General features: G+C 52.1%; 2 protein-coding genes across 4 annotated transcripts in view; one reads left to right on the forward strand and one right to left on the reverse strand.

Annotated features, from left to right (window-relative positions):
- Positions 1 to 9,408, reverse strand: part of Tio (zinc finger domain-containing protein tiptop) — a 173,193-nt gene extending 163,785 nt beyond the window's left edge. The window contains exons 1-2 of one of the 3 annotated variants that reach the window (XM_076324224.1): positions 9,394 to 9,408; positions 7,418 to 7,848 (exon numbers count right to left, since the gene is read on the reverse strand). Coding sequence is in view for 1 of the 3 variants with exons in the window: in XM_076324225.1 (XP_076180340.1) it covers positions 7,418 to 7,457 (40 nt within the window). In the remaining 2 variants the exon portion in view is untranslated. Of the gene's footprint in view, positions 1 to 7,417; positions 9,203 to 9,393 lie in introns of those variants that run through there. The other 2 variants (XM_076324220.1, XM_076324225.1) reach the window with 2 other exon arrangements.
- A 1,017-nt stretch (positions 9,409 to 10,425) lies between these two features.
- Positions 10,426 to 17,642, forward strand: part of LOC143153187 (uncharacterized) — a 69,015-nt gene continuing 61,798 nt past the window's right edge. Inside the window, exon 1 of the mRNA XM_076324123.1 lies at positions 10,426 to 10,492. The gene's annotated coding sequence lies outside the window, so the exon portion shown is untranslated. The remainder of the gene's footprint in view (positions 10,493 to 17,642) is intronic.

Consider the following 17,642-nt stretch of genomic DNA (forward strand, 5'->3'; position numbering starts at 1 on the left):
GATACGTGAAAGAAATTTAAAAAAAACGTAAAAAAAACATCTATGTATAGGAAAGTACAGTATTCGGTGGCTCGTGTAAGCAAAGATGGACATTGTCCTCGTTCCATCGTGTAAAGGGTATGTGTACGCAGACACGTCGAGCGATCGAGAAATATGAACAAGGAAAGCAAATTTTGCGCATTTCAACGCGAAAACGCATCATTCTGCAGAAACTCTGAGCATAATTCGTCTAGTGATCTATACTCCGCTAAATGATCACATTTACGTCGGTCCGTGTACGTCGAGCGATCGAAAAAACTGATTGCGAGTACTCCGAACGAGAACTATGGAAAAATATCGAAATTCGTAGCAACTTTGACGAAGATTCGTTCGGTAATCGAGATCGTGCTTCGTCGAATAATTATTTATTAGTTAAATCGGGTAACGAGGACTTGAACCGGTAAGATATTTACAAATAATTACACTTTGTTGGGGTTAAGAAGGTGAAGTGATCGTTTCGCAAAGTTAAAGAATTTAGACCGATTCAATGGTCTAAATTCACAATACTCGTGATACGGTTTGTACCAATTGAATTGGCATAGAGAGAGAAACAAACTCAGCAATAGTATGAGCGTTTTCGATGATAGGAAACAGATTTCCAGGGATGCGAAGAAATCATTTGTTGGTTTACGAGCAATAGAAAGGTTCGTCTTAACCCTACCGAACTTTCCAATAGCAGTGGTTCAAGTTTCCGTTGCAATTGTCGGTAATTACTTTCCAAAATTCTCAATAAACTACCCATATGGCGTGCAGCGATCCTTGAGAATCTGTTTCGCGTCTTTTCGAACGAGAGTAGATTTTGTAAGAGTCGAAAACGTTCTTGCGTTATTACGCGTACGTCGAGAGATCGAAAGATCTGTGCACGAAAAGCAAATATTACTCCAAGGAGAGGTATCTATAAAAGGAATACATAATTCGCGGTAATAAGGATCGGTGATCGTTTTCGTTGGTGGTCCTTCGAGTGGCAGAACGTCCAGTGGTTGATCCGGATTCGGACGTATCGAGATGTTCGTAACGAATCCATCCATCGAGGGCCGACGAAACGTCGCGGAAGCTAAGTATCCGCGACGTTACGGGTGACCCGACTCCGTGGCGATGCAACGATACTTGTAAAATATCTATTTCTGCGATACGTATTCTCCTAGAATCCCGACATCCATCATGCTTACCATTTGCATACGAGTGAATTCAAACGTTCGGTATACGAGAAATATCGTTGCGGCAAAAGATTACAAAACGTACGCGACGAGGTTCGTCCGCGAAGTCTCATTTATCTCGAGATATACCGCTTTTGGCATATTTGCTCGTCGATGCGATATCGCGTGTAAATCATGGTCACCGGAAATAATGGAAGCCGATTAGAAAGCTGATTCGATGCACGGCGCGCATAACGCGGAAACCTCGGCCCCGAATCTTTCACGCACGAGTAATTCGTTACGCGTCGAAAACGATTTTACATTTGTCGCCGATCTATCACCATTGTGCGCGACTCGGCGTAAAATTTTCGCGGCTTACGATCTCCATCGGATCGGGCAGCCTCGCAGGGAAACGCACCGTGGCTTTCCAAGCGGTTTCGACGGTGTTTCGGTGCGACACTGTCACCGTGTCGCGAACCTCTTTCGACGTTCCGGGGCCCGTGTAGGGGCCCCTACCGGCGCGTTTCCACCGCGAGAGCGAAACCTTCCGGACGAAGGTCGCCTCGCTTTTTCCGCCCGGGAGTCCAAGGATTTATGACGGTGAGTGAAGCGGCGGGGTCTACGGGCCCAAAAATCTCCCGGCATTGTTCCCGGTGAAAGTTTTGCGCAATGGGCGTCTGTTCGCCACGGGTCACCGAAAGGTTTTTACTACGATCGTCGGTGAAATTTCTCTACCGTTTGCGAGCAGAGGAGTCAGGTATACGCGCGGTACGTCCGGCATCGCGTTCTCCGAGCGACGCGCGGAGTCCTCGTAAATTTTTTTGCCCCGCGCGTTTCGCAGGTAACCGCACCACCGGGGGAAAAACGTGTTCCTCGGTTCAAGGTCTACTTCGAAGAAAGAAGGAAAGAAAGAAAGAAAGAAAGAAAGAAAGAAAGAGAGAGAGAAGGAAAGAAAAACAGAAACGACCTCCGGATCTCGAAATTTCGTCGCCAAAGATTTTCTCGATCGGTCGAATCGTTGGAAAATACGTTAGATCGGTGGTTTTGGAAAGAAAGAAAGAAAGAAAGAAAGAGAGAGAGAAGGAAAGAAAAACAGAAACGACTCCGGGTCTCGAAGTTTCGTCGCGAAGGATTTTCTCGATCGGTGTAATCGTTGGAAAATACGGTAGATCGGTGGTTTTCCGCGAAAGCGATGCGTGGCTCGCGATTCTTTTCCTGGACGAGGCGGCCGAGCGAACGAGCTAGCGAACGAGCGAGCGAGCGCGTGTCTAAATTTAATCGAAGCGCGAGAAGTTTGGCATTGAGGGGAAACGAGACGTAGGAGCCCGTTCGCGAATCGATCATCGCGAACGTCCGGTTATCCCGGTTCCGTGGAGGAATCGCGGTACGAGGATGTAACCGCGCGAGGATCGGTGCGTGGTTGGGAAACGGTGACGATGCGCGCTCGCTTTATAATTCCGTAGCTCCGAAAATATCCGGTAGCAAATACGGACGGCGAGCGTGTCGTAGGCGCGTGCGCGAACCGGAGGCACTCTTCCTGCTTTATGAATGGAGCCCCCGTTGGATCGCGAGTTCGCCGCGAAACGCGCCGCCGGGCCAAAAACTCGATCGCGTCCCCGCGAAGACGCGTTTCTCGACGCCGACACGTTTTATAATTAGCGCCCGGCCGCCGTTACGGGCTCCGCTCGCGGAAAACGGTTCCGAGAATTCTTACCCTCGGATCGAACCACGGTGGAAATTCATTGTCCCGCGCGAACGAACGGTTATCGCCCGATTCCTCGCGCGCGATCCGCCAATGAGGAACTCTTGTGTACGCGCGGCTCGCTCTCGTCCGCTTTCTCCTTATCGCGCGGCACGAGAGAACGCAACGCGACAGAACCGACTCTCGACGCCCGATCGGGGAGAGATACGCGCGGATCGAGTTACCACCGACGCGGAGTTTGATTTTTCGGATATCAAGCGCGGATGGGAGGAGGAGGAGGAGGAGGAGGAGGCGGTTGGAAGAGGGAGGGGGACGGACGAGCGAGAAGATGCGCTCTAAACTGCACCTGTTGCGCCCGGCCACGAATTTTCTGATAAATAGTCAACGCGTCGGACCAACGCGAATCTCGAATCGGTTCTCGTTCACCGTTACCGACTCGATGCTACCGATAAAGAACTCCGAATACGAAATATCGATTCCCTCGACGAATCGCGAGTTTTCCCGCTCACCGTCCTCGCGAGTGGAAACTGCCTGGCTGGCCGGAGAACCATCGTCGAGCACTTTCGCGGTCCGTTCGGCCAGAGGGAATTTTCCCCCGCGGAAATTCGGAGCGATGGCCGACATTCGTCTAGCTTTTATCGCGAATTTTTCAACCGGACCGGCCTCCCGACCGCCAGTCTTTTCTCGGTAATATACTGCTAATTAACTTCCGCGGCGCGCGATCGCTATCCAACGATAGACGAGAGATCGATTCGCGCGAATCGCCGTGTTTTCTCGGATCCTTTCACCGAGACATCGTAAATTAAACGGAGAAATTAGCCCCGAGACCCGCGCGAACGTTGCGCCGCTCGCCCGATTCGCGAGTCCGCGAGTCCGCGAGTCGTTGTTCCGCGACCTATTCGTGTCCACTTTCGCTGACGGCTTCATCGAGCGGAATTTTTACACGGTGAAAAAAGTTGCGAGTTTTTCGGATACCGTTCGATGGAAAAACTTCCGTGGAATGCTTCTCGGCGAGGAATTCGTCGAGAGTCGAGGACCTTGCGACTGGTGGACGGATAGCGGAGTAACGTTAGAAACGCAGAGTTTTTCGAGCAAGACCCATAGGGACCATCGAACGGACGAAAGGTTCGTTTGAACATCGTCGTTGTACAATCGGGCTCGTTCGAAGGTGAACTACGTTCGGTGCGAACCTACGATCGAAAATAATGATAAATCATCGACTCGTGTTTCCGATGCTACGATCGTTCGATCGTTACCGGTACCTAGAAATGGACCCGAACTCGACGTATTCGGAGAAACGGGCTTCGAATTTCGAGCGGTCGAAAGTGTTTTCGATAACTTACGGCGGCGCTCGATGCACAGGACGACATTTTGTTAAAAATGTTTACGTTTCGCGGCAGACGCAGTCAGATCTGTGACGAAATTACGGTTCGAATGTTTCTTTTTTCCTGTAAGAAAGAACAAGGAAAGATGTACGAACGTTTATCGTTCGCAACGAACCGGAAAAACAACGCGTTTGAGAGACGAGTGCGCCAGACCGACGCTCCACACGCGAGCTCCTTTTATCGTAATAATGACCATTCGATCTTGGACCGGAATCAAAATGACGGACGTCCGTATGGTTGTTGTTTTTTTCTTCGGGGCCCGAATACGAACGTTCGTGGTTTTCGTGCTCGTCCGACACCGGAAGGAACAACGCATCGTTAGAAACGAGTGCTCGCGACTGACGCGGACACGAATCGCTTTATGCCGTAAAAACGTCGATTCGATCTCGAACGAGTTCTCGAGACGACGGAGGTCGATGCGCTTCTCTTCTCGACCGAGAAGAAAAAAGAACGACGTAAAAACATTCGTTGTTTCAACGCTTGTCGAACACCGGCCTTCGAAGAAACAACGCATCGTTTATAGATTCACGTTCGGAGCGTGAACTTTTCTTTTCGCGAACTTTGGACCAGAGTCAAAATGACGGATCGTGCGTCGTTCTTTCTCTTTCTCTCGGCCGAATACGCGTGTACGTCATTTTCACGCACGTGTAAAAGCGAGAGCGGAAGAAACAACGCGTCGTTGTGGAAACGAACGCTCAAGACCGATGCAACGAACGTGAACTCTTTTCGTCGTAAAAATTAGGAATTCGGTGCCGATTCAACGAACCGGAGTCGAAATAACGGACGTTCTTGAGTTTTTCTTTCTTTTCGAGTAAGAAAAAGAGAGAAGGACACGCAAATGTGCGTTATCTCCACGATTGTCAGACACTGAGCGAGAAACAACGCAATGCAGAATCGAGTGCTCGGGACTGAGGCTTCGAAATCGAATTTCTGACGCTTTAAAAACACCGATGCAACATCGAACGAGATTCAACATGACGGACGTTTCTCTCTTTCTTTTTTCTCCGGTTAGGTTAAAAAAAGAAACATCCAAGTTCGTTGTCTCGAAATTCGTTCGACATCGGTCGAGAAACAACGCGTTGCAGAATCGAGTGCTCGCGACTGACGCTTCGAAATCGAATTTCTGACGCTGTAGAAACACCGATGCAACATCGAACGAGTTTCAAAATGACGGACGTTTCTCTCTTTCCTTTTTCTCCGGTTAGGATGAAAAAAGAAACATCCAAGTTCGTTGTCTCGAAATTCGTTCGACATCGGTCGAGAAACAACGCGTTGCAGAATCGAGTGCTCGCGACTGACGCTTCGAAATCGAATTTCTGACGCTTTAAAAACATCGATGCAACATCGAACAAGTTTCAAAATGACGGACGTTTCTCTCTTTCCTTTGTCTCCAGTCAGGATGAAAAAAAGAAACACCCAAGAACGTCCGTTGTCTCCAAATTCGTTCGACACCGGTCGAGAAACAACGCGTTGCGGAATCGAGTGCTCGCGAGTGACGCTTCGAATAAAAATTTCTCTCGTCGTAAAAACGCCGACTCGAGGTTCCTCGAAGCGGAAAAAAAAAAGAAAAAAAAAGCAGGGAGTTTCTCGCGTCGAATATCGTCCCAACGACGACTGTCCAACGTCGGTTCGGTCCATTGGTCGATGTTCGTCGCTAATCGACGCTCTCGTACAACGTCGAAACGCAGGAAAAACGTGATTCGCGAGGGTCGAATCCCGCGCGGAAGTTCCCGAGCGGGTCTACCACCGCGGAAGCTGGCGAAAAACTGTGGCGTTTACGGCGCCGAAACTCCGTAGACTGCCGTGGATTTATGTACGCGGCGAGCATCCGCGCGCGCGCACAACGAGATTTATCGGCGCTTGGCCGAGTTTCGGTAGGGCAAGTTGAGTGAATTGTAAATGTTTCCGGCAGAACTTCACCAAGATGGCGTCCTCCGCCAGGGCCGAGTTTGTTTACGCCTCATGGCTTCCCCACGTGGGAAAAGCAGCATGGCGCGCCTCGAGCTTTCAAACGCACGGTACGTCTCGCCGTTCGACGCTCGTTCTTCCGACGCTCGACGCGGACCAATTTTCAACGAACCCTCCATTTTCCACCATACGAAATCTAGATCCCTTTGAAACGATTACCGATCGATTTTCGTCACCGTTTCGCCGCGATTCTCGACCATCTTCGAGTTCCCTTACAATTTTCACCTCCCTCGTACGAATTTTTTACAAATTTTCCCCGTCCCTCGATCAAATTTCTCCAGAATTTTCATCTTCCTCGACGAGGAAGATTCCTCTAGAATCTCCCCACCCTTTGACCAAACTTTCCTAGAATTTTCAACACACCTCGACCTTCTCTAGACTTTCACCACCCCCCAATAAAGTTTACTATAATTTTCGGCTTTTCGAAGGGAATTTTCTCCGAATTTTCGCGTCCTCCGAGACGAAGGAACACGGAAAGAAGAAACATCGGGATCACTTTCCCGGTCCCCGATTCGAACCGAGAATCCCCCACTTCTTATCCTCGTGTTCCCTCGGAACGAGAAAAGAGTTTCTCGAGCCGCGTTCGCGAGAATTTACACCGATCCCGATCGTTCGACAACGATTATTGGGACGCGTCTCAGCGTATTCCACGGGATCGTTGAAATTTCCTCGGAACTGGACCGAAGGAACGGGTCGTCGTGTCGAACGCGCAAGAGAGTTTAACGTGCGCGTCGCGATAAACGAACGTCGCGAACAAGGATCCGGGTAATCGAAAGAGATTTACGCGTCTTCGTTAAAGAGACTTGGAAACAAATTGTGGCTGGGGGCGGGGGACGGGTAATCGTCCGAGGTAACGGATACGCAACTCGGTGTGGTAAAATTCGTTTGGAATTACCGGTGGATAGGTCCGCGTGGAATGTTCGCGTCGCACGTGGTGGGTCCCGCGCGTCCTCGACAAAACGACGACGACGTCGACGACGACGGAACCGTCGACGCGGACAGCGCCAGACCGTAGCTGGCAACGCGCCGTTTGTAAACAAATTCTCCCGATGCTCGTCCATCGTTATCGATACAGATATTTCGTATACACGGCCGATTACGATTCACGATACCCGGGCGCGAACGTGAAACGCGAGAGACGAGCGCGTTTCACGCGATGGGTTAAATTGTTGTTGATTCGAACTCACATTTCATGCGTTGCGGAGCGTGCTGTTTCCTTCGGGGCATCTGCGGCCTTCGGGGATGCTCGATTATCTGTGCGGGCTCCAGGTCTTCTCTCCTTGGACGCGTTCTTGGATCGGATCCGAAACATGTGACGTTCGTGCGAGCTAGGATCGTCGATCGTCGGCACGTAGATCCGGAAATCGTTGTTCGATCTTCCGCGGGAAACCCCGTCGATTCCCCGGGGCTGCTCTTCCGCGCACAACAGTCACCCACTTGCACGTGTCCGTCGAAGCACTACCTCATCTCGCGATCACGGATGATGATCGGTGCGTCGTCGTTGTTCCGATCGCGGTGCTCGTCTGAGTCGTCATCGTTCTCTCTCTCTCTCTCTCGCGTCGCTCTGGTTGCGTGCCGGACGTATCTCGAGCACCTGCGTCGTTGCACGCGCGGCCGACTAACCGTGAAAACACTCTTGTTACGAATACTATTCGCTTGCGAATCGACCGGATGAATTTCGCGAATCTCTCTCTATTCTTCTCTATATCTTTATCTTTCTCTCTCCTTTTCGTTCTCAGGAATCGGATAGGGACGCGGTCCAGCACTGATCGCACAATCGGCCGGAATCCTCCGGTTTACGCGCACGATCGTGTGTTGCGGGCGGTCGCCGGGGAAACTCACTCTCCGTACGATTACCGATAATAATCACCGGTAAACGGTGTGCGTAATCACTTGCTCGTATCTCACCGGATGGCACGGTTGTTCTCTGGCAGCTTCGAACGGTTTCACTGTTCGAGAAGGTAGAAACGGTGGCCCGCTCGGCTCGGACGTCGCTCGCATTCGGGCCGCACCTAGGATCCGGGAGGAAGACAACACGGTGAGAAAAACGCGTCTTCGTCTCGGTAGTCGTGTCGGTCGTCGTCCTCGTTCTCCGTTCTGGTCCACGTCGCGATTCGTGCGCGCGTCTCGCGAGCGGAAACGATCGAAAGGAAAAAAAGAAAAAAAAAAAAAATAAGAAGAAAAGAAACACCGACACGGCTCCCGTGAGAGACGATTCCTGCGCGGCGCGCGCGATGGCGAATCGTCGTCGAACGCGTACCCGCGTTTACGATATTATCGGCGGCACTTCGCAACGACGATCGGCCCGTGAACGCGTTTCGGAGCTCACTTCTGGTCGCGAGGGCGATCGAGTCGAGTCGAACGCGTAACGGCTGGATCGCGAACGAGACGCGCGTCGGTGGCGTCGACGGCGTCGTTTCTACCGGTGTTCTCGATCGCGTTACCCACGGTTCAACGGGGGGACGTGTTTCCGGCCGATCCGTAGAATCCTCTGCCCGAGGACCGGGACCCGAGGATCCCGATAATCGCGCGATAACTTGTCCGTCTGCGGACGCGTGCCTCGCGACGACGCCTTGCATCCACTCGAGACGCGCGCACGACACTCCGCCGTACGTACTTACGTTCGTACGTACGGAGCTACCGAAAGCTCGCTCGAGACAAGGAAAATGGAAGAAAGCGAGAGAAAAGGGGGAGCGGCGGGAGGGAGGGAGCCGAGGGTTGCCGGCGGTGAAGGAGGAGGAAGAAGGAGGTGGTGGAGGAGGAGGAGGTGGAGGAGGTGGAGGACGACGACGAGGAGGAGAAAGAGAAGGAGGTGGAGGAGGAGGAGGAGCGGTGTGCGCGACCGCGTCTATGTACGCGTATATACCTGGGAGACCGATTGAAACGCGCAAGGGTGAACGGGAACAGAGTACAAAAGAGATCGAGAAAGATAGAGGCTGATAGACCGATAGACGGATAGATACGAAGAAAGAGGGAGAGAAAGAGAGAAAAGCAGTGCGCACGAATCGGAGAGAGAGAACGAGAGAGAGACAGAGTTGGGTAGAAAGAGCGGGTACACGCGGCAACGGGAGGAGGAGGGGGTGGAGGGCGAGAACTCGAACAAGGTAGAGAGAAAAGAAGCGGAGGTGGAGGAGGAGGTGGAGGTGGTGGAAGTGGTGGCTACCGTCGTTCGTGGATCGCGAAATCGAGCGGGCGGCGGTCCAGCGCTGACTGACTACGGACTGGCGTCGCGGCGGCAGCCCGCGTGGTGGGGGGAGCCAGGAGTAGCAGTCCTCTTTCCCTCTCGACTCCTCCGCTCGTTCTCGTTTCCTCGCTTGCCCGCTCTTCCTTGCTCTCCGCCTCTGGCTCGCTCGCTCGCTCGCTCGCGCTCTCTTTCTCCGTCTCCACGGGCCGTGCGTTTCTTCTTCCACCGCTCGCACGCTCGCGTTCACTGTTCGCTCGTTCGCGTGTATACCCCGAGCGCGTAACGAGAGAGAACCGAGCCCTTGAGTGCGCGTACCGGCGAGAACCAAGCGGAAACCGAACAAGCCGAATCGGTCCCCGAAAAATCGACGGTGGGGGAGCCCGGAACGGCGAACGCGACGAAACGGAGGCGAGCCGGACCGCGGGGACGGGGAACGGGGAGATACGGGGAGATACGGGGAGATACGGGGAGGGGGGAGGGGCAGGAACGGGAGAGGGGGGGAGAAACACGCGAGAGGGGACCCGAAACGGGAACAACGGGACAGAGGTATGGACGAAATCGCGCGACGGAGAAGCGTTCTCCGCGACTGTCGGTTTTCTTCGGGGTATGTTCGAGGGGGTTGGTAGCGAAGATAGCGGCGGCGCAATGCCAGCCACTCCACCGCCCGTTTCAACGCGATCGCATCGCGGTTGTACGCGCGCACGCGTTTACCCTTTTATCGGCGCTCGCTACGGTGGCTTCGACCCGTGGAAAAAGAACGCTGCGCGAACAAACGGGCCGAAAAAGTGCGACGAAAGATTCGCCGATGGGCCCGAGGGACCGAGGCTTCGTTTCGCGCTCGCGCGGGCAAAGAGGTGGTCGAAAAAGGAGGCGGGGCCCCTAACCACGTCGGCCCAGCATCGTCGCCCGCTAGGAGGGAGGGGGGAACTCGCTCCGTTCGCGCGGCTCGGCTCGCCACCGCCAGAGGCGCTGCCGTACGGCGATATCGTTCCACCGTACTACGGCGTCACGGAGCTCCATCCGCGAGTTTCTCGAAATTATCGTCCCACCAAGGCCAACGAACGCCCCGCGAACCCGGGTAAGTCAACCATCGAACTTGTCTCGCCTAGCGGAACGCGACGCGTACACGCAGCCTCGAAGCGAACCACGTATAACCGCGTTATTCGTCAAAGTTGCGAGCTAACCTCAAAATTCGCACCGAAACTGCAACCTCGACGTTACGACCGCTGCCGAGTTCTCTTGGGTCTCGACGTCGAATCGTCGATCACCTTGCGCGTTCCCTCCCGCGATAACCCGGCGACCCTCCGTCGAACGATCCGTAACCGTTCCCTCGATACGCGTCCGTATTTACGCGTTCGATGAAAATTCCGCGTTCCGTGGTCTCGCGATCTAATCCCTTCCGTAAGCCGAACCGAGTAACGGGTACGCTCGCGGTTCGGGTTCCTATCCGTGATTGCGATCGTTGCTCGATAACGAAACCGCGTTGGTATCTTTCGTCGGGAACGGGTCGATTCCACGGCCGTGTCCCTCTCCCTTCCTCTCCCACGGTTTCCGTCCCGAGACCGAATCGACACTCTTCGCTGCGAATTCCCGGGCAGATCTCAACGTCGCCGTTCGAGAGCTCGGATAATCTCGAGCCCGAAAGTCTCGTAGGTTGTTCATCTGTGGTCGGTGAAGCGTTTCGAAACACGGAGGGGTTCTCGTGCTCCTCGCCCGAGAGGGGTCGAAAATTCGAGCCCGAGCTCGAAGGGACCGGTTGGTCTTTTCGTCGAGCACGGAGGGAGCGGGTTTTCTATTCGTCATCGGGTCAGGGCTAGGCTCGGGGGGTAGGAGGGCTGTCTCGCGTCGAGTGGACTGCTTTACGATAATTCGGGCCGGAGATTCCAGTCGGAAAAAGAATCGTACGGAGGTCGAAGGATACTCTCCGTTCGGTCGGTTGGTCGGTCGGTCGGTCGGTCGGTCGGTCGGTTCGTCCGGTGTAGGTAGTCGGTGAGCGGAGCTCGTTTTGGCGGGCACCGGTGGCGGCGCTGCCAAGGCTGGAGGAGCCGAGGGGAAAAGAGCACCGGCGTACCAACTACCAGGTTGTGCCCGCCTACCAGGCGGAGCCCGCATGATCTATAGCGTCATAGAACACCCCTGCCGTCGTGGTAGGAACTCGATGGCGACGCCCACGGTGTGGAACGTGCGCGCTGCCCCCGCCGTCGCTGCCTCCGCCACCACCGCCGCCACTGTCGCCACCGCCGCCGCCGCCACCACCACTGCCGCCGCCGGGATGTTTATGCTTTTGCCGCTGTGTCTCTATCTAGTCGCGGCTCCGGCGCTGCGCTGTTCCTCTTCTGCCGTTCCTGCTACCGATGCTGCCGCCGCCGCCACCGCCGCCACCGCCACCGCCGCTGCCGCCGCCGCCACCGCCGCCGCCGCTACCGTTGTCGGTCGCCGTTGTCGTTGGCGTTGGCATCGTGGTCGCCGTGGCTGTTCTACTCCTACCTCGTACTTATCCGGCTCCTTCCACCTTGCGTTCATTACCGCTAAACATTCCTGTCAATTAAAACTGCACCGACGCCCGATTTACTGCCAGCTCACCGTTCGTCCTTCGTGAGATCCCTCCCCCGGTATATTTTGCAACACCGATATTAACGGCCCCGAGGAAACGGAGTTTTGCTCTCGACTTTTTTCCCAAGTTTCACCGAACTCGCGGCCCAAGGTTCGATACGCTTTCCGATTAAGAACGAGGCTCGCGTCGGCCCGAGCTCGATCCCGAGCCTCGTCTCCGCGTCGGCTCGCTACGTGTGCCCGCTCCGCGCGATCGTCCTCGTCCTTCGCCGCGTTCTTCCTCGACGACAGGGCTCACGGATACAACGATTACGCGCCACGCGATTCGACCCTGCGTTCTCGTACTTCCGGCCAATTTTCGGTGCGCGTTTTTCTCGCGGGCGTGGATACGAACGGTGATCGTTTCGAAAGAACAGAGATAATTCGTCGAATCGTCGACGAGAGCCGAGCGATTTCGTTCGATCTTCGAACCGAGAACTCGTATCTCTCGTTGCGTGGATCTCTCGCGTCGAATACCGATCGCCCGGCACCTTTTTCTATCGATCCGACTTAATCGTTCGTACGATCATCGTTGGTACACTCGGAGGAGTGGATTTTGTGCATTCTGCGAACAAGAATCTTCGTCTTTCCGAAACACCGATCGCGTAGAACTCTTTACTCGACTGACCTCGATAATTCGTACAATCGTTCCGGACACGATCGGTGGACCGATTTCGTTCGATTCTTAAACAAAAGTGTTCGCCTTTCGTTCTGTGCAGCTGTCGCGTTCAACGCGCACAGCGTGATACTTTTTAGTCCACCGAGCATGGAACGGATTCTCGGTTAAAGACCAAAGAACACGATCGCTCTCGAGGCTACGTAGGAAATTTTCGTGCGTGGAAACTCGCGTTTCCTCGAGACTTTTTTTCAGGTGTGTCGACGACCACTAAGTTCTTCCGGTAGACGATACTTCGTACAGCCAATACGAGACGAAATTCCGGTTGTTTATTTTTTTACGAGAATTCTCGAACGACTCGTCGAGGGTGTGGCAAGGTTCGCTGCGGCGAGATGTGACGCGATGCAAAACGATGAAAGTGCACCGACACGTTTCCTCGGTGAAACAATTTTTCGAACCAGGGTGTTTTCTTCTTTCGATGAACGAGAGGTCGACGATCGAATTTTGAAAGGTTTCGTTGCGCGAGGATTGCCCAACGTCGACGCAAACGTTCACACCGCTCTCGTCTTGTTATTTTTTTCCTTATCCTGGGATCTTGGCGTTAACCGGAGAAAAGTTCGCGATCTCCGACCCCTGTGATCGAAGAAACGCACGTTCGAGGATAATTGCAAACCCTACGTACTCGTTGCACGCGCGACAATCGTATAACCCGGTTGGATGACGTTGCGGCGCCACCGTGCGATAAATCGTCACATCCGTGGCTTCTGGAAGCTCGACACCGTGCGTCGAATTTGCCGGATAAGACCGAGGGAAGCGTCGATTAAAACGCATCTGTCCCCGGTGCTCTCGGTTTTCGTTAAAAACAATGATCCGACGCGGCATCGGGATCGGTTTCCGTAACGTCCGCTATCGGATCGTCGATACGAACGATTCAATTTGCAAAGACGAACCGATAGCGATCGATGCGTTCGGACCCGCGGATGATTTACCGGATCGGATGGCAGGGTGTCGTTGAACGGGTGGCGCCAGTTACAATTTTCCAACCAGTCGTATTTTTCGTTAATTATTTCGTTCGGTGAAATTAACGCGAATAATTATGTACAACCGAGGACGAATAACGTAATTTTCGGTACTCGACGTTCGTAACGGGGGACGCGTTCCTCGAGCGGATGATTCTTCTCTTAATTACCGACGATTGTTTCAAATTCGTTCAAGTCGTATGCGAAACAACAGAATTCTCTTGGAAGCCCCTTGGAAATCGATTTTCCCGATCGACTCGGCGAGTAAGCCGGAAGAAAAAGGCCTAACCGATACTCGTCTCGTTGTTTACGAAACGGTCGGTACCTAATCGGTGCAACGATCCTCGTTTCGAGAGCGTCGGCTTTCAATTTCACGGCGCGTGCAGGGCGAGACGAGATGGTCGTCTTCGTCTTCGTCGTAGGGATGTCTCTTTCGAAAAGAATTCTCCTCGAGACGCTCCGCTGTATCCGTGGCGATCGTCACGCTCGAGTTTTACGCCAATGGTGCCGGGGGATTCTCAGCGGCGGCGGCGGCGGCGGCGGTGGCGGCGGCGGCGGTGGTGGAGGAGGCGATGGCGGCGGAGGAGGCGACTGTCATAAAGAGTATTTTATTTCGACGATTGCGGTGCCGTTTTTGTTCTGGGGTCGCGAAGCGATCGTGTCGTTTCTACGCGCGTCAGGCCAATTCAACGCCGGCGACATTCGCGGCCCGACGTTTACGAGATCGTTTATTAGGTGACGTTCCCATCGAGTGGTTTTGCCGGGAGCTGGATCTTCTCCCCCTTTTCTAGAATCCACGTTAAAGATGATTCCAACTTATCGCGATGCGCCATCGAGCAGTCGTTCCACCGCGAAGCTTTCGCCAGAATTTTCTACGGTCTCGAGGTTACGAATCAAACGAAACGAATTTTTCTCTCGAGCCAGTACGGAGAAGAAACACGCGCTTGTTTGTCTATTTGTTTCGACGAAAGGTAACGGTGCGATATTACCGGTTCGAGTTACGAGCGGTGGTTCAGAACCACGGTGGATGTTCGGTGAGGATGTAAGCGATCGAATCCGCGACGATGACTACGCGAGTAGAGACGAGAGTCTAATTTGTCGACAAGTGTAGCCTTTGGATTACAAATTTCGCCGATGAGTGTGTTCCGGTGTTGGAATCAAAAATTCGAAAGTCACCGATCGAAGGACGCGAATTTCTTTTCCTTTTTCGACGAAAAATTCCGACAAGAATTGTGCTTCTTTAGCTGGTGTTTTCGGTGATGGACGGTAACGCAATATTGTACGATGACGTTTCGAAACGACGTCGAAGGTTCGTTCGATGATTGTAGCTTCGATGCGTTGATCGGTGACGATCACGTCCAAGAAGTTTAATTTTCTGCCGCGTGTATTGGCGAGATTATAAATTTTGCCGATGGATTCTTTCCGGTTTTGAAATACAAAATTTGAAAGCGGAGAAAATGAATTTTTGGTGGACGATAGTTTTCTTTTCAAAAGAAATTTTCTTTTCGAATCTATCTGTTTATTTCGACGAAGAACAACGACATTGAGCGCAGGTCCAAGAAAAGTAGGGATCGAACGAATACATTTCATCGTTGCGTGAATTTCTAAGATTATAACGACATTATAAAGATATAATCCGACAACGGAATATATTTATCTTCCGTGGCGTTCGAATGACTCACTTGGTGAAAATTTCGACCGTATCGAGATTGCTGATACAAAGAACCGAATTGTTTTTAATTTGTTTATTTCGGTAAAAGGTAACTATACCGTACCGTAGTGGTTACGAACGTTACGAGAACGTTTAAAGACGACGTTGCAAGTTCACTCGGTGATTATAGCTCCGATAGTTGTATTTACGGCAATGGCGTCGCGAATAATAAATTCGTACGAGTTGGAAGGTCGAAGAAGTCTAGTTTTCGGTTACTCGTGTACACAAGATTGCGTATTTTACTAACGAGATCGACGCGTTCCAGCGCGATAATAAAAAGACGAGATTCGAACAATGGAAAATATTTTTATTTTCTATCCAGCGGGTTCGAGCGAATTTTACGCGTTGAAAATTTTCCACAAACTTTGACCACCGAAAAGAAACCTATTTCTTCGTTTATCCCGGCAAGACGTAACGTTCGGATATTATAGAACGAGGTTACAAATGTCGCAACTATGTTTCGAAACGACGTTTTAAGACGATATTAGCTCGAAGAGGTTTCATTTACAGCTACATTCGTATATTCGGAGTATTACTGCTCGTTAGGATAAAAATAAAAAACCGAAGAATAATAAAACAAATATCTCACTTTCTTTCTCGCTGAAAATTTCCGACAAAAATTCGCAATCCCTTTGCGCGTCCTCGAACCCAGAAACCCAGAGATAAAATCGTTGAAATCCAGTCTTCGGATGTCGCAAAGATTGTTTCCTTGAACGATTCCATCGGTCTTCGATCCTCGCTATTTGTACGACCGCGAGAGAAACCACGTCTGGGTCGAAACGGACCCGCGACTCGATCGAACATTTCGAACAAATCATCCATCATTGAATCACACTTTTCTCAATCTCCAAGGAAAGCTGTACCGACTCTATAATCGAGCGACTCGCGAAAGTCTCGCCGGGTGTTCGGTGAATTTTGTATTTTTTTTTTTACGAAAAGGAAACTTCCTCGTCGAGGAAATAAGTGTCTTTTTTTTCTTCTTTTCTTCTTCTTTCGCGAAAGGAGGGGCATCGGGCTCGAGTCGAGTCGAGTCGAGTCGAAAGAATCGAAAAACGTCGGAGCGGTTGCTCGCGCTCGCGCGTGGTACGCGTCAGTTGCGTTTGTGTCTCTCGGTGACTGCGGGGGTTCCTTTTACGAGCGTTCCCGTCGTCGGCGGACGAGACCGGAGGCACTAAACTTGCGAATATTTCGAAAGACGTCCCGTTATGCAACGACAATGTGGGTCAGTGCACAAGTCCACTGTGTACGTTTGCTCGTTTTGTACCGTCAGCTCCCCGCGGGACCCGAAATAAGTGCAGCTCGTAAAATAAAGTACCGCGCACCGCTTTTCCCGGCTATCCATTGCCGCGGCACCATCGATCTTACGTGCGACGACTCAGCGACGTACAGAAATTTGCGTACCGGTCACGCCAAAAACACGTTGCACACCGATGCACGGACTGAGTTTTTCCGAAATTTTACGTTACTTTATCCGTGCAGGAGATCGTTTTCCAACGTTCTCGACTCGTCGGTGCAACTCGTCACGTCATCCACGAACCGAGCCTACGTTATTTCTCCGTTCGGTTTGTCGCCGAGCTACCGCGAAGCATCGTGGAAAATTTCACGAAAGTATCTCGATTATCGTCGCGAGATGTCAGTATAGTTTATTCGTAGACACTTTTGTAGATTTCCGCGAACCTCGTCCCGTGACGTTGTCCACCAGTGGAACGTAAATTATTTTTCGGAACAATTCGTTTCGGAGTAAAATTCTCAAAGTTGCGGAAAATGTAACAAACTGGTAAATATCTCGTCATCGTTTCGAAATATTGAAACACGTTATCAACGGTTTACAGCTTTGCGCTTAACGTTCTTAAGGTGAAATGCGATTGCAGTTGATCGCACATTTCCAGAGACACTCGCCTCGCATCGGTTTAGAATTGTAGAAAATTGTACAAACGGACGCGTTTACCATAGATCGGAAGTATTTTACACGCGTAGAAGATATCTACCGGACGATTACAATCGTAAATCGGCCGATCGATGATCTCATTATAGGAGAATGGGTCGCGAGTGGGAAAAGACCGAGAAACGGTTCTGTATCGTCTCACCGATTCGAGTACTCTCGCGCGTTTCGTGACTCGAAACTTGGAAAGTTTCGGAAAAATCGTCGTCCTTGAGATTGTTTATCCCGAACGACGGAACCGTGACGCGAAATCGTAACGAAACGCGTTTACTTCGGTACGTGGAACGAGAGGAAAAAAAAGAAAGAAGAGAGACCGATCTCCGGCTTGGAAATCGGGTCCTGGATAAA

Source organism: Ptiloglossa arizonensis, chromosome 12, assembly GCF_051014685.1.
Source record: "Ptiloglossa arizonensis isolate GNS036 chromosome 12, iyPtiAriz1_principal, whole genome shotgun sequence".
NCBI classification, from domain to species: domain Eukaryota; kingdom Metazoa; phylum Arthropoda; class Insecta; order Hymenoptera; family Colletidae; genus Ptiloglossa; species Ptiloglossa arizonensis.